The following is a 15,921-nucleotide window of genomic DNA, read 5'->3' as shown; positions in this document are numbered from 1 at the left end:
AGATCTCTCAACTTGCGATTTGTCAACTGCATGACAGGTGGGCCTCATCCCTCCACCACCTGACTTATCTCTCGCATAAGTCACTGAAAAGTAGAAGCAAGAATGATAGGTGTTTTCCACTTCCTTCACCAGGCATATGGAAGCTAACTGCAGCACCCTGACTAAAACCAGTTGATCCTTTTCTTAAAATAACTTAGATGATAATTCTCTCATGGATGAAGTTACCAGCCCTTGTAGAAAGCAATTTGTCTCACAAACATCCTCCCTCACCTTCTCCACAAATCTTCGGTTACAGATCACGGCTCTGCTTTAAGCCCATTACTCCCCAGTTTCTTTTCATCCTCGTCCAGGCCCACTTTCTGTATCACTAAGAGCTTGTAAGAAGTCAAGCTGGTTCTTACTAAAGGACCTGGCACTTCAACATATAGATGAGATTTACTTTTAACATTGTGTACCTCATATCAACTAAAAGATTAAAAAGGTGATTCCCTGAAAATTCAAGGTTCTAAGAATAAGAACTGACATTACGGCATGGACAGTGGCTGTGGTATGGTGAGAGGGATGGTGTGGAGGACCTGGAACTTTTGTTTTGCAAGGTGAAGGTGGAGAGACAGAATTAAAGTAAAAGAGAAATGCGAGTGTGTGTGAGCGAGAGAGCACAAACTCGAGTAATACGGCTGAATTTTATCAGTACAGCGGGGGTCCCAGCGCTGGACGAGAAAGCTGGAACCAACACACCACAAGCATTTGGGCACTGTGGCAGCATTTTTCAATGTTCGGGCCATTAACTGCCTGGTGCGGAGCTTCTGGTGTGGGTGAATGTGAAGAGGGAGAAGAGGAACAGGTTTAGCTTGTAATTTCTTCCTTGTGATCTGTAATAAGCTTTGTGCTACAGCATCTAAATGAAAGCTTCCACGCAAGTTTTAAATGGTTGCTGCTCCCATCCCTTTCCCTGCCACATGGTAGAGCCCAGTCCTTTTGTTTGAACTGAGTGGTGGGGGTGGGAGCTCTGACTTATCTGGTTTATCGACAGATATAGGAACTGCTGTGTTTCTTTTCACCTTTATAATAATTATACTAAAAGCAAAGAAATTTGCTCCCTTACTCTGATACGTGACTGAACATGTCAAGGTGATCAGAGGATAGTATTTTGCATGTTTCAATATCTTTTTCTAAAAGGGGCTTTACAACAAAGAATAAATTGTGTGGCATTATTTAGAGCTTACATTTCCAAATAGGAGTTCACAGAGCATTTTGAAAATGAAAGGCTCACTGAAGACCTGCAAAAGGGGTGGGTGGGGGAGTGGAGTGGGGGCTGGTGAAGAAGGAAATCTGCACCATCCTTTTTTTTAATGTTTTCTCCTCCTCCCGTCCCCTCCACACACCCAAAGCACAGCAAAGAAGCAAAACAAGAACCATTCAGGAACTAGGCCTCAGCGACCGGGAAAGCACTGAATTCATAATGCCAAGTCTTGTTTAACTCTCCGCCTTCATCTGCTTTTTATAAGAGCAGACAGCCTTCTACCTTGCCAGCCAGCAATAAACACACATTAGGGATGATTAATGAGGGGCCTGATGAGGGCTGGCATTTCGATTCATTCCATTTCCTTCAAGAACAGAGGGACCCTTGCCAAGCTCTGTCCGCTCAGTTCTGCTCACGTGACCTGAAATGCCTCTGGGAATCATTTCTGCAAATACAGCTGAATAGCAGTTAAACCTCGCCTTGCAGGGGTATATCAGTTAACACGCAGCTGTTGTTGATAACACCCTGCGGGGGGCCCCCAGCCTGAGTGGCGAGTTTAAGTCTCAGTGCAGCAGTTTTCTTTCCCTTTTCTCCCTTTGTTTTTCTCCCTGTTTTGAACTTCAATTTTTTAGCTGATAAATGGATCAGTTTGATCCTAAAGTTACTGAGGAAGATACAAGGGCTTTAGCCGCCTCTTTGTCTCCGATTTCTACCTCTTTTAAGCAGGAAAAGGAGCCTGATCTGGACAACAAAGAAGACTGCTTGTTGACAAAGGAAGAGGGCAAAGTCCGGTCTGGCAAGCACACTATGGAGGAGAAGAGGTTGCTGGCTTTGCAACAAGACAGTGGGATTCCATACAACACAAAAAAAGCAACAGCCTGGGGTGTCAGAGTTTGGGATGAGTGGGCTAAAACTCGAAATAGCTACATCATGGAGCAGGGCGTCCAGCGCAATGAACTCTTCCTTTACGTGCCCGAACTCTGCTACGAAATCACTCACGATGAACTGAATTTCTGGCTGTGCAGGTTTGTGCTCGAAGTGCGGAGGCAAGACGGCTCGGAGTATCCGCCCAACTCTCTCCGTCTCCTGTGTTGTTCAATCCTGCGGCACCTGCGGGAGAACTGCAGGCGCTGCGACATTGATTTCTTCAACAAGCTGAAGCCAGACTTTGCCGAGTTCCGGGCCACCCTCGACGACCGGATGAAGCAGCTGCAGAGGCTGGGTATTGGGCTGGTGAGGAAGCAGGCCCAGCCATACACAGAGGACGACGAGGAGAGGCTGTGGCAGGTGGTCTTCCATCTCCGAGATGCAAAGAGCTACAGTTACGCTGTCTACTTTTACGTGTGTAAAGTTTTCTCCCTCTGCGCCGCTAAGGACCACCATAAACTAACAGTGGACCAGTTTGAATTTGGATGTGACATGATCAGTGAGTACGTGGAGTTTACAGGCAGGCCAAGCAATCCTCAGGACAGCCTTGACAAGTTGAAAATTGTCCAGACAAGACAGTATGCAGATTCCCCAAACCCAAGATGTATAGTTTCTCTGCTGCGACGCTACCTTAGTATGATTCCCCCTGAAGGTCCATTCTACCGCCGCCCTGTGCCTGGCACCATGCAGTTCTCTGAGCAGGCAATAGGAGTTCACACTTTGGAGCGATATTCCAAGGAGATATGTGAAGCTGCAGGAATTTCAGGGCACCACACGGGACATTCCGGAAGGGTAAGCAACATGTATGTTAATTCTTTATTTTGAAGTAGTTGCTATTTCTACGGCAACAATTTGAATTTTGGTGCCCAAAATGAATGTTTCTGAGATTGGGGATTTAGGGGGAAGCACATCAGCCAGTGGTGCCATGAGGTAGTGTGTAACAATACACCATGTGGAGACAAAACAATGGCTGTGTGGGAAGTTCAGATCCTTCTAAAGGAGACAACGAATGCGGACTTCTAGAAAGCATGAGAATCAGAGGTGAGCTGTGTCATGTTGCCTTCTGATTGACAGTCTCTACTAACTCCTGTGTTCATCTTCCGCAAAAAGCAATTCATTTTAATCCCACCACCAAAGAAAGCTATTTTAAATGACTATCCTCTTCTCCCATGTCCAAAGGTGTATCCTCCAGTTTATGCAAAGATAATGGAGACCAGCTTCCAGGCTTCTTCATGGCACCACATAATTGGTGGAATGCAAGTGCTCGAAAGCTGTATTCCACCAGTAATGGTGTTGCATGCAATCCTCCATTGCCATGGTAGTGTGTTCTGGTGCTTGACTGCCCTTCTGCCATGTAGTGATGCTCTACAGACACCATAATATACATAAATTGTGTTTCACACTCCACGGGCAAAGTACTGCATCAAGGTACTCAAGTGGCACGGTACTGCAGATTACTGCTCCATTGCTGCAGTGACTCTATCACAGTACAAGCATAGTAGCTGTGTAGATATGCTCCAACCGTTCATTCAAAATCAGTTTATTCTATATCATACATCATTATCCAGTATCAAGGCTCCCCATTCCACATTAGTGAAGTGAGCTTGGTGGATAGTTCTTCTGATAACTGTAGAGAACCTGTAGAGATTTCTGATGGTTTATTGAACTCCTGAGAAATCTGGCCAGTGCCACTAGTTGATCTAGTCTATGCAACAGACAAGATTACAAGCATCACACCTCAATCTCAACAAGACCAGAAGCATGAGCAATATATACCCTGCAAGCAGCAGCACAGATCCTTCTCTGAAATAAAAACATCCTTCAATAAAAGGTTAATCGGAGATTTCCAATTTGTTCTGGTGTAATTTTATCCATTTCATAATATTCTTGATCTCCCCACCTCAAACAAAATATATCACTCCCAGAGACGGGAAATCTGAAACAGGACATGACAAAGTTATATACTTTGAACCTGTTGAAGATCACTTTAGAATGCGTTCTCCAATTTTCTCCCCTTACATCCTTCTGGCATTCTTGTTGGGATGCTTGCTGGTTGGCATCTATTATGTCACTCAAGCAGCTATGCTTCACAAGAGTGCCAAAAGGCTATTTTGCTGCAAAAAACATCATGGCCAAACCCAATCCTATTCTCAACTGAAATCCACATTGACAGATTTCCCACTAAGGGTCACTGAATAGCAGTGGAAATTCTGGCTGGTTTGCTCTTTAGTTAAGCTCAAGAGAGGCAAATTTTAGCACCAGTTAATACTACCACGAGTGAGATCAAGTAACTCGGACTGAAAATCCAAACTGGTTCCTTCTGGTCTATAGGGGCCAGCAATGCCAGTGGGATATCAGTAAACACTTGCAAGTATTTATGAAGTTAGCAGCCTGACTAGACTTGCTGCGTCAATGAAATGGACCAACTACAGCAAATGTTCTTGAATGCTCAATCTGCAGTGGATTAGAAAATGGTATGAAACACGGAAGCTCTGAGGTTCAAATGTGGGTGAACCATAATTCAAATCCCTTTGAATTACCAACTTCCTACACAATGAGGAAACATTACAACCATTAACTCTTTCAAGGCTTGAAAACAAGGAATATTACGCCTAAACAGAAAATGCTGGAAAATCTCAGCAGGTCTGATAGCATCTGTGGAGAGAGAATAGAGCTAACTTTTCAAGTCTGGGTGACCCTGCGTCAGATCTGACGCAGATTCAAAACATTAGCTCCATTCGCTCTCCACGGATGCTGAAAGACCTGCTGAGATTTTCCAGCATTTGCTGTTTTTGTTTCGGATTCCAGCATCCGCAGTAATTTGATATTACATCTAACTTCAGCTAGATGTAATATAAAGCAACAGATGCCACTGTGCTACATGGAGATATCACTGTGCTACATGGCTATTCTTCACATATGACCAAAAACAAAGTATCATCAGGCAGTTGAACCATGGGTAAACCATGAGCCATTTGATTGTGAACAGAAACCCCTGCTAACCTGTTCTGTTTGCTAATCCAGTGATACAGAGGCCAACGGTAATGCAGAGTATAAGACACCAAGCAGTAGGGTTTATTTCTAGAGGGCCATAGAATTGAGAAGTATGCCAAACTTGTATTGAAACTTAGTTAGACCACACTTGAAAGACTTGAACAATTCTGGCAGCTATATGATAACTGAAAGACTTGCACTTATAAAGTGTCTTTAATGACCATAGGATGTCCCAAAGTGCTTTACAGCCAATTAAATACTTTTGAAGTGTAATCAAAGTTTTGTAATATAGGAAATGATGCAGTCAATTTGCGCACAGCAAACTCCCACAAACAGCAAGTGACAATGACCAGATAATGTGTCTTTGTGGTGCTGATTGAGGGATAAATATTGGCCTGGACACCAGGGATAATGCTCCAATTCTTCTTTGACTCTGTTAGATTTTTTTTGACCACCTGAGGAGACAGATAGAGCCTTTGTTTAATGTCTCATCTGAAAAATAGCACCTCCAACAGTGCAGCACTTCTTCATACTGCACTGGAATGTTGTCTTCATTTTGTGCTCAGGTCCTGGAGTGGAATAGTCCCTCAGGGTATCAGTAATCCTTATCCAATTAAGTGTCTATCTTTTTCCCTGCCAGTTTCTTCTCTGACATTGCAAAGTTCTGTTCCGTAAGTACTGGCCACACTTAGGTACATCACCTAAAGACAATGACTATCGTCCAGTTATTCGCCAAGGTATCATAGTCAAGCCAAATCCTATCCAAAGGCACTTTCTAGCCAGAGACTCTAGATTGTGATCTAGATGTTAGATCCTAGCTGATTTTTTCCCTTGGTAAGGCTAGAGGCTCAAATGATTCCAGACTCCTCAAGCCTTGCTCGCTGTACTGTAATCAATCAGATGTTTGCTATTCTTTGGAATTCCAATCCGGTTTAATTGCTCTTTATTTGTATGTTTGTGTAGGTCAGCAGTGCAACAACCCTGTACAACCGTGGCTTCGATGAGCAATCAATTAAAGAACGAACAGGGCCTACAGGCAGTTTGGCGAAGGGCTACAGGAGACCCACTCCTGCCCAGATGAAGGCCATGTCGGACTGCCTGCAGCCTCCCAATCCTCTGAAGGTTTCAGCTTGTTCACCCTCATCATCTTCCTTGTCTGAAGACAACAGTTCTCAAGATGAAGGCCCAAGCAATATCATCATCATCTCCGAAGATGGGACTGATCATCCACAAGAAGCTACAACTATATTCAGTAGACCTGAGGTGATGATCACAGAACAGGATGGTGTACTGAAGATTGAAATGCCTTCCAGGACGTCCCCACTGATGCCCTTGTCTTCACACCAAGCCATTACAAAGTTAAAAATAGTGAAAGGAGACATTGTCTTAGAATTAAATTTATAAGTGTGGCAAGCAGTGTAAATTGCAAGTTCATTGCTGCACGATTCAGAATATACATTGGTATCAGATGGTTCTGACGAAGGGTCACCAGCCTGAAAGATTAACACTGTTTTTATTTCTCTCTTCACAATTGCTTCCAGACGTGCTGAGACTTTCCAGCATTTTCTATTTTTATTTTAGATTTCCAGCATCAGCAGCACTTTGCTCTTGTATTAGGTAAATGAATGATGTTTTACATTGTTTCCCTTCCCCTCACAAATATGCTCACTTTTGCAAGTTACAGGTCCAATACCCAAGTGGCCAGTTTTCATGAGACTGAAACAAGTGTCAACAGATTAGTCAGAAGGGGAGAGCCTGGCATCATAATCGAGAACAATAGGGTGGTCAGCAACATCCAAGTACAATTTCTAACTAAAGTCACTGGAAAATTATTACAGCAGGAACCCAGGCTAATTTTCCTCCTCTCTAGGCAAACAGTGTGAAGGCTCAATTGCCTCTGCCATCACAGTTGAAATCAATTAATTTAGTTCAGGATGTGGATCAAAACGAGGATCTTTGTGGCTGCACAGCTCAATAATATAGTGTTTGTGTAGTTACTGAGTACCAGGGAGCTGTGAACTGCTTTAAAATTCCATTACTGACCAACATATAGCATGCACTGACGGATCAACATTTTGGTAGGAATGACCTAGTTCGTTACCAGTACCACAGGAATTGTACACTGGATTTGGCCTGAACTTCTTCATATCACCAGAGTGCAACTAGATGATGCAAGATGGGGGTGGTGGGAGGCTCTTTCTGTTAGCCATAAAGGTTCACAAATGAATTAGTCTGGACAAAATCAATCCATATTGGACATAGATAGGCCCACAGGACAAAGTTGTGCCAAATTTAGCAACAAATTGCCACTTTCATTCAGAAAGGCCACAGGATGGCTGGAGTGGGAAGGCAAACAATCCCATCCTGATGTAATCTCAGGAGTTTGGCTAAGATTAATTGTTGAGGTAAACGAGCATTAAACTCTTCATCTGATGTGAGAGTATCTGGTTGGACAGTGTAGGAGATTTACACCGTATCTAACCCACTCTGTCCTTACCCTGGAGTGTTTGATGGGACAGGAGAGATTTATTGTGCATCCAACCTGCATTGTACCTGCCCTAAGCACTTTTGATAGAACAGCACAGAGGGAATTTATACTCTATATCTTATAAATGCCATATTTGATTCAACTGGAAGTATTTGATGCTGATACTGGGAGTCCGATAGGCATAAAGCTGACTTTAAAAAGTTCTAATAAAATTGTAGCACAAAATTGATATAGAATCAGAGTTGATGATGTAAGGCAGGAGTACTGTGCAAGCTTGGCATTGTAAATAGGTATCAGAACAATATTGATGTATTTCCAAAACCGGTCAGGCTGTTTCAAGTAACCAATAAATTGAATCTTAAAGGGATGATTCTGAAATTGAACCATGATTTCCTGTAGTTATGTTGCCTTATATTTCTTTATTTAAAAAGTTTATTTATTTATTAGTCACAAGTCAGGCTTACATTAACGCTGCAATGAAGTTACTGTTCTCCCAGTTGCCACATTCCGGTGCTTGTTCGGGTCAATGCACCGAACCAGAAACTGTTCAAACTCTGCAAACATTTTCATGTATACTATATTTACATTATATTTCATCACTTCTCTCAGCGGTTCCAAAGTGCTTCACACAAAGTGAATAGTAATTTGTGACATGGCATGAAATGTGGCATGCTTGGGATAAAACAGGTTGGACCTATGAGGGTTTTGCTCGCATCATGTTTGAGCTTCTCGCAGACTAATTGTGAGATTAACTACATGATTAGTTATATTTCCATTTTATATGCAGACAAAATTCTATCTATTATAAATTCCTAAGTTTAAAATATATGATTTTGAAAGGTATGATTTTATATGGATGGTGAGCAGCAGGCAAAAACCGGGATTATGATAGAGTGACAATAAATGAGCAGGGGATGGATTGGAAACTTAATATTCCTGGCCAGAACTTATTCAGGAAAGTCAAAATAATAAAAGGTGGAGGGCTTCGCGAAAGGACAATAATGAACCAGATGGGGTTTTTTTTACAACAATCAAGTCATCATTAGATCATCATTAGATTTCAATTCCAGATTTTTATTGAGCTCAATTTCAGCGTCCATCATGGTGGGATTTAAACCAAGATCCCCAGAGTAGTACCCGGTGTCTCTGAATTACTCGTCCAGCGACAATACCATTATACCACTGCCTCCCCTTTGCCAGGTAGCAAGTTTATAGATGTGGTCACCCTACAGCTGTATGCAGGTAGAGAGTGAATGGATGACCGTCAGGCAGTCAAGAAGATTCAGGTAGGTATTGTAGGAATCTCCTCAGTGTATCTCACTCTCCAACCAGTATTTCATTATGAATATTGGTAAGAGTGGATGCTCTGGGATGTGCAGCCACAACCTTGTATAGGGCACAACAACTGACTCAGCTGTGCAAGGCAGGAGGAAGAAAAATCAATTGTAATAGGGGATTCAAACAAACAGGCTTTTGTGGCCGCAGATGCGAAACCATAATGGTACGTTGCCTCCCTGGGCCAGAGTCAAGGATGTCACCAAGTGGCTGCGGAAAACTGTGAAGAGGAGGGTAAGCAGCCCGTTGTCATGGTCCATATAGGCACCAATGACATAGCTAAAAAGAGGAATGAGATCCTGCAGATGCTGCCAAAGTCATAGTGAAAAAGAGATATTAGATAGGTCGGCTGCACTTAAAAGTTGATATGTCACCAGGGCCAGATAAGAAACATGCAAGGATACTGAGGAAAGTAAGGGTGGAAATTGCCAAGGCATTGACTATAATCTTTTAATCTTGCACAGATATACATGTGTTGCCAGAGGGCAGAAGAATTACAAATGTTACACCCTTGTTCAAGAAAGTGAGTAAGGATGAGCGTAGAAATTAAAGGCCAGTCAGTTTAACTTTGATGGTGGGAAAACTTTTAGAAACAATAATTCACGGCAAAATTAAGTCACTTGGTCAATTGTGGATTCATTAAGAAAAGTCAGCACAGATGTGTTACGGGCAAATTGTGTTCAACTAGCTTATTTACGATTTTTGATGAGGTAGTAGCGAGGGTTGGCAAGGGTTTTGAAGTTGATGTGGTATACATGGACTTTTAAAAGGGGACATGGTGTGGCATAGTAATATTGTCATTGGGCTAGTATTCCAGAGACCCAGGGTAAAATCTGGAAAGCTGGGTTTGTATCCCACCATGGTATATGATGAAATTTGAATACAATAAAAATCTGGAATTAAAAGTCTGATGAAGACCATGAAACCATTGCTGACTGCTGTAAAAACCCATCTGGTTCGCTAAGTCCTTTAGGGAAGTCTGCTGTACTGACCTACACGTGACTCCAGACTCTCAGAATGTGGTTGATTCTTGAATTAGGGATACAATAGGATAATTTCACATCAGTTTGTCAGGAAAGTTAGCGCCAATGGAATAAATAGGACAGTAACAGCATGGATTAAAATTATCTGAGTGATAGGAAACAGGGAGCTGTAGTGAGTGAATGGTTGCTTTTGGACTGGAGGAAGGTATATAGTGTGGTTCCCCAGGGATCAGTCTTAGGATCCCCGATTTTCCTGATATATAATTGACTTGTCTTGGGTGTACAAGGCACGATGTCAAAATTTACAGATGGCTCCAAACTTGGAAGTACTGTGATTAGTGAAGAGGATGATGATAAACTTCATGAGAACAAAGACAAGCTGGTGGAATTGGCAAGTGGCAGATGAATTTTAACATAGAGAAACGTGAAGTGATTCACTCTAGTCGGAAGAATGAGGGGAGGCAATTTCAAATAAAGGATACAATTCTAAAGGGGTTGTAGGAACAGAGGAACAGAGGGATCTGGGGCTGTATGTGCTTAACTCATTGAAGATGACAAGGCAGGTTGAAGAAGCAGTTGATAAGGCATTCCAGATCCTGGGTCTTATGAGCAAGGGAACAGGGCATAAAAGGAAGCTATGATAGAACTGTATAATACATTGGCTCAGCCTCAACTGGAATACTGTGTCCAGTTCTCAGCACCACACTAAAGTTAGAGGGAGAAACTGTTTCCATTTGCAGAAGGATCGAGAACCAGAGGACATGGACTAAAGGTGATTGGCAAAAAAGGAATGGTAACATGAGGAAAAACATTTTTCCTCAGCAAGTGGTTAGAATCTAGAATGCCGCTGCCTGAGTATGATGAAAACAGATTTAATTGGCTAACTATCTGAAGGGAAAAAAATTGCAGGGCAATGGGCGGGGTAGGGGTTAATGGGACTAAGTAAATACAGACAAAAAAGGCCAAATAGTCTCCTTCTGTGTTGTAACTATTCACTGATTCTGTGACAGAGTCTATTTAGTTGGAATTGAGGAACAATATGGAAAAGTTATTCTGCTGTTGATATATACTGTGGGCCATTAAATAGTGGGAAGGAAATAGGAGAAAATTTGCAGAAAAATTTGAGAAAGATGCAAGAACTACAGAGCTGTATTAGTGCAGAACTTCAAGTATCCTAATACAGACTGGCAAGATAACAATGGTATAGGTAAAGAAGGGGAGGAATTCCTAACATGTGTACAAGAAAACTTTCAGTATGTTTCCAACTCAACAATGAAGGAAGCAATGCTGGATCTAGCTCTGGAGAACTAGAGACTCTTCATTCCTGACTGACGAGGAATAGATAGGAAGGTAGAGGCCACAATCAGGTCAACCACGATCTTATCAAATGGCAAAGCAGGCTCAAGGGGCCGAGTTATCTATTCTGACTCCGAATTCATATGTTCGTATTGAGAATGAAGTGGAGTAAATTTCAATGAGGGAATACTTGAGGGATGACAACATAATGTTTAGAATAGTTATGGAAAAGGCCAAGAAACAATCAGATGTGAAAGAGGAGGACCAATTTCACGGAGTTGCAAGTCAGAGGATCTGGCCAAAGGATTGGCATGGTGGCTAGCACTGCCGCCTCACAGCGCCAGGGACCTGGGTTTGTTCTCCTTGGAACAGGAAAAGGCAACAGAATGTGAATAGTTGGATAGCTCTTTCAAAAAGCATCCACAGGCATGATGGGCCAAATGGCCTCCTTCTGTGCTGTAATAAATAGTTGACCTTGTATTTAACTTGCACATGTTGGGCAGAGAAAGGTATTGTGAGTGATTTGATTGCTCTGCCTTATCCTTTCTTTTATTGGTAAGCCCTCTTAAGCGTTCAGTCAAAATTGATTATCTTCATAAGCCAATTCAACTAGCCAAGGAACAGCACCTCCTATCACTTGGAAAGATAAAGTACAGCAGGTGTATAGATATATACACCCACATTTCCATGTTTCCTTCCAAGTCACACATCATCCAAACTTGGACGTATATCACTGTTACTTCATCATCACAGTCAAAATCCTCGAATTCCCTATCTTAAAGCATAGTAGGAGCACCCTCATTACATGGACTGCAGAGGTTCAAGAAGGTGACCTATCACCACCTTCTTAAAGGTTAACTAGGAATGAACAATAATGCTGGACTTATCAGCTTCGCCTACATCCCAAGAACGAATAACGAAAAACATACACAAATAAATATATATATTTTTTAAAATGTACAAGGGTGTCCATACACACACAGCCATTGTGTGGAACCCTTGATGTCGTGGGTTGAAATGAGTCCATTGCTGCAAGATTCAGATAGACGGGAAGATTTTGACTGGAAATTGTGAAATTATAATCAATGTTTCTTTTGTAAATAAATTAGCCATTAGATTATAAATTGAGGAGACCTTCACATTTGGAATTTACAATGAGGATAGGAGGAGCACTGTTCCATCACTTGACACAGTAAGAAGTCTAACAACATCAGGTTAAAGTCCAACAGGTTTATTTGGTAGCAAAAGCCACACAAGCTTTCGGAACAGGCTGTCCCTTCGTCAGGTGGCTGGAAGTTCACTCGACACACAGCACAGTAACACAGTGATTAGCACTGCTGTCTCAGTGACAGGGACCGGGGTTCGATTCCCGGTTTGGGTGACTGTGCAGAGTCTGCACGTTCTCCCTGTGTCTGCGTGGGTTTCCTCTGGGTGCTCCGGTTTCTTCCCACAGTCCAAAAGACGTGCTGGTTAGGTGCATTAGCCATGCTAAATTCTCAGTGTACCCAAATAGGCACCAGAGTGTGGCGGCTAGGGAATTTTCACAGTAACTTCATTGCAGTGTTAATGTAAGTCTACTTGTGACATTAATAAATAAACTTTAAACTTAAACTGTAAACAATGCACAGATTCCTCCATAGTAGAGTATTAGCAGTTTCTCAGACAGCATAATTGATAAATACTACATGTAACTGAACTGCACAAACTAGAAAGTTATAATTGTAATCCCTGGTCTGTGTTGACTTAACTGGTCCCTATCATGGTATCTGTTAGAGCTGCCACAATTGGCCCCAGCCACTCTCTTAAGGTTAAGCTGGGTTCACACTTTTGGTTGCTATCCAGCGATTCTAGTTTGTAATGACAATGTGGAGGTCAATTAGAACAGGATCGGGTTGAGCAGTGACGCATCTTGTGGTTGTACAGCCATTCAAACACTTAATGAGCACACGTACACAGAGAAAGAATGGCCACACAGATGAAATATATAGGGATATGGAATCATAGTTGAACAGCAATCAGCACCTTCATAGAATGACATGGCACAGGAGATGTTGCACCAGCCCCTTCAGGAGAGTTTTGGAGATTATGGGGGGGGGAGGGGAGGAAACTATTTCTTTAATCATTTCTTTATTGTGGTATAAATAGATTGCATAAATAGAAAAAATTATAAAATTACTCCATAATACTATAGAGCCAATTATCACACAAGCAACGCCTTCTTGAGTTGCTGTTTCACCTGAGAGCATTTTAAAAAGTTGCTTTACCTAACCTTGCTACTTTGCGGAACTGGTGGAGACAGGTGTTGTACATACAAATATATGAATTAGGAGCTGGAGCAGGCCATGAGCTAGCTACTTTTGCCCATCTGATTTTACCAGTCTATATGCAGATTAAAATCCCTCATGATTATCTTTCTGGCAAGCTCCCATTATTTCTTCCTTTATACCATATTCTGCTGTATGGTTACTGTTAGGGACCTGTAAATGACTCCCACAAGAGTTCTTGCCTTTATCATTTCTCATCTCTACCCAAGCTTTGATTCAATTTATTATTGTCACATGTATTGACATACAGTGAGAAGTATTGTTTCTTGCACTCGATACAGACAGAGCATACCGTTCATAGAGCACATAGGGGAGAAGGAAAGGAAAGGATGCAGAATATAATGTTACAGTCATAGCTAGGGTGTAGAGAAAGATCAACTTGATATAAGGTGGGTCCATTTAGAAGTCTGAAGGCAGCAAAGAAGAAGCTGTTCTTAAGTCGGTTGGTAGTGACCTCAGACTTTTGCATCTTTTGCCTGATAGAAGAAGGTGGAAGAGAGTATTCCCAGGGTACGTGGGGTCCTTAATTATGCTGGCTGCTTTGCCGAGGCAGCACGAAGTGTAAACAGAGTCAATGGATGGGAGGCTGGTTTGAGTGATGGACTGGGCTACATTCACAACCCTTTGTAGTTTCTTGCGGTCTTGGTCAGAGCAGGAGCCATACCAAGCTGTGATACATCTAGAAAGAATGTTTTCTATGGTGCATCTGTAAACGTTGGTGAGAGTCGTAGCGGACATGCTGAATTTCCTCAGCCTCCTGAGAAAGTAGAGGCGTTGGTGGGCTTTCTTAACTATGGCATTGGCATGGAGGGACTGGGACAGGGTGTTGGTGAGCTGGACACCGAGAAAAATGAAGCTCTCAACCATTTCCACTTCATCCCCGTTTCTATTCCCTGGTTTTTTGAACTTAGGTGTTTGCAGAGAAGGGATGCAATTTATGAGTCGTTCATGTTTCATAATAGGATGCACACAGCAAAGTTTTAGATGAGGTGAAGTTGACGGAGCACAGAACCTATTGCTGGATGTGCTCCAAGGTAAGATCGGCAGGGATGGAATCAAGCGAGAACAGCCATATTGAGCTGGACACGAAGAGGATGGTATGGTCAACCATGTCAATGACTGAAGAGAAGCCAAGAAGGAGGTGGAGGGATTGTGCCCCACAATTTCAGAAAGAGAAGGGATAGTGCACCAGGATTTCAGAAAGAGGAGGGATAGTGCACTATTTCTATCACAGCAGATAACATTTGTGACTCTGATTAGGGACTTTTTAGTGACACGGCAGGGACAGAAGCTGGTTTGGAGATACTCAAACATAGAGTTATGAGAAAGATGGGTATGGATTTGGGAGGCAAAGTACATGTTGAATTAATTTAGAGAGAGGTTGGAGTTGGGATGGTAGTTTGCAACAGGGAGGTAATGGCAGTTTTGAAAGGGAGGGGGCAACACTTGAGGAGAGGGAACCATTGATCACCAGCTTGGTTGAATGTTTAGAAGTTTAGTGGATATGGCTTCAAGAAAGCAAGAGAAGGGTTACATGGATGAGACAAGCATGGAGAGTGTATAAAAGGAGGTGGGAGAGAAACATGAGGTCCACAAAATTAATAATCAAAGGAGTTGAGCAGATGGTCTCAATCCAAATGATAAAGCTGTTTATGAGCTCCTCTGGGTGTTGTTGGACGTGAGGGTGGAGAGACAAGGACAGAGACATTTAAGGAGATGGTCAGCAGTGAATATAGGAAATAGGACCAAAAATAGGTTGCATGATTCCTCAAGCCTACTCCACCATTCAACAAGATCATGGCTAATCTTTGTCCTCAACTCTACCTGGCCTGCATGATCCCCACACCTCTTGATTCGCTTAGAGTCCAAAAATCCATCATAGAATAAAAAATGGTGATAGCACAGGAAGCCATTCAGGCCATCGAGTCCGTGCCGGCACTCTAAGAGAAGTTGAGCTTGTCTCACTATCCTGCCACTTGCCAGTAAAATTTGCAAATCTTTTCCCTTCAGCTACTTAACCCATTCTGTTTTGAAGGACACAATTGAATCTGCCTCCACCGTACCTTCACATTGCACATTCCAGATCCTAATCACATGCCACATGAAAAGGTTTTTCCTCGTATTACCCTTTGTTACTTTTGCCATCACTTTAAATCTATGTCTTCTGGTACTTGAATCTTCTGCCCACAGGAGCAGTCTATTCAATCTACACCCTTCCAAATTTTAAACACAGCTTACAAATCTCCTATTAATTTTTTCTTCTCTAAAGAAAAGAGCCCCAGTTTTTCCTGCCTATCCTTGTAACTGAAGCCCATCTTTCCTGGAGCCATT

General features: G+C 42.4%; 2 protein-coding genes across 2 annotated transcripts in view; one reads left to right on the top strand and one right to left on the bottom strand.

Moving 5' to 3' along the window:
* bmpr2b (bone morphogenetic protein receptor, type II b (serine/threonine kinase)) overlaps positions 1-15,921 on the bottom strand; it is a 277,954-nt gene that overhangs the window by 109,920 nt on the left and 152,113 nt on the right. The gene's annotated exons all lie outside the window — the stretch shown is intronic.
* On the top strand, positions 1,790-8,040 carry LOC144503873 (uncharacterized). The gene is made up of 2 exons (XM_078228881.1): positions 1,790-2,962; positions 6,128-8,040. Exons 1-2 carry the CDS (start codon positions 1,883-1,885, stop codon positions 6,566-6,568), a joined length of 1,521 nt encoding a protein of 506 aa, XP_078085007.1. The 5' UTR covers positions 1,790-1,882; the 3' UTR covers positions 6,569-8,040.

This window comes from Mustelus asterias, chromosome 14, assembly GCF_964213995.1.
Source record: "Mustelus asterias chromosome 14, sMusAst1.hap1.1, whole genome shotgun sequence".
NCBI lineage: Eukaryota > Metazoa > Chordata > Chondrichthyes > Carcharhiniformes > Triakidae > Mustelus > Mustelus asterias.
The sequence above is the reverse complement of the archived record's forward strand: the minus strand, read 5'-3'. Positions and strand labels throughout refer to the sequence as shown.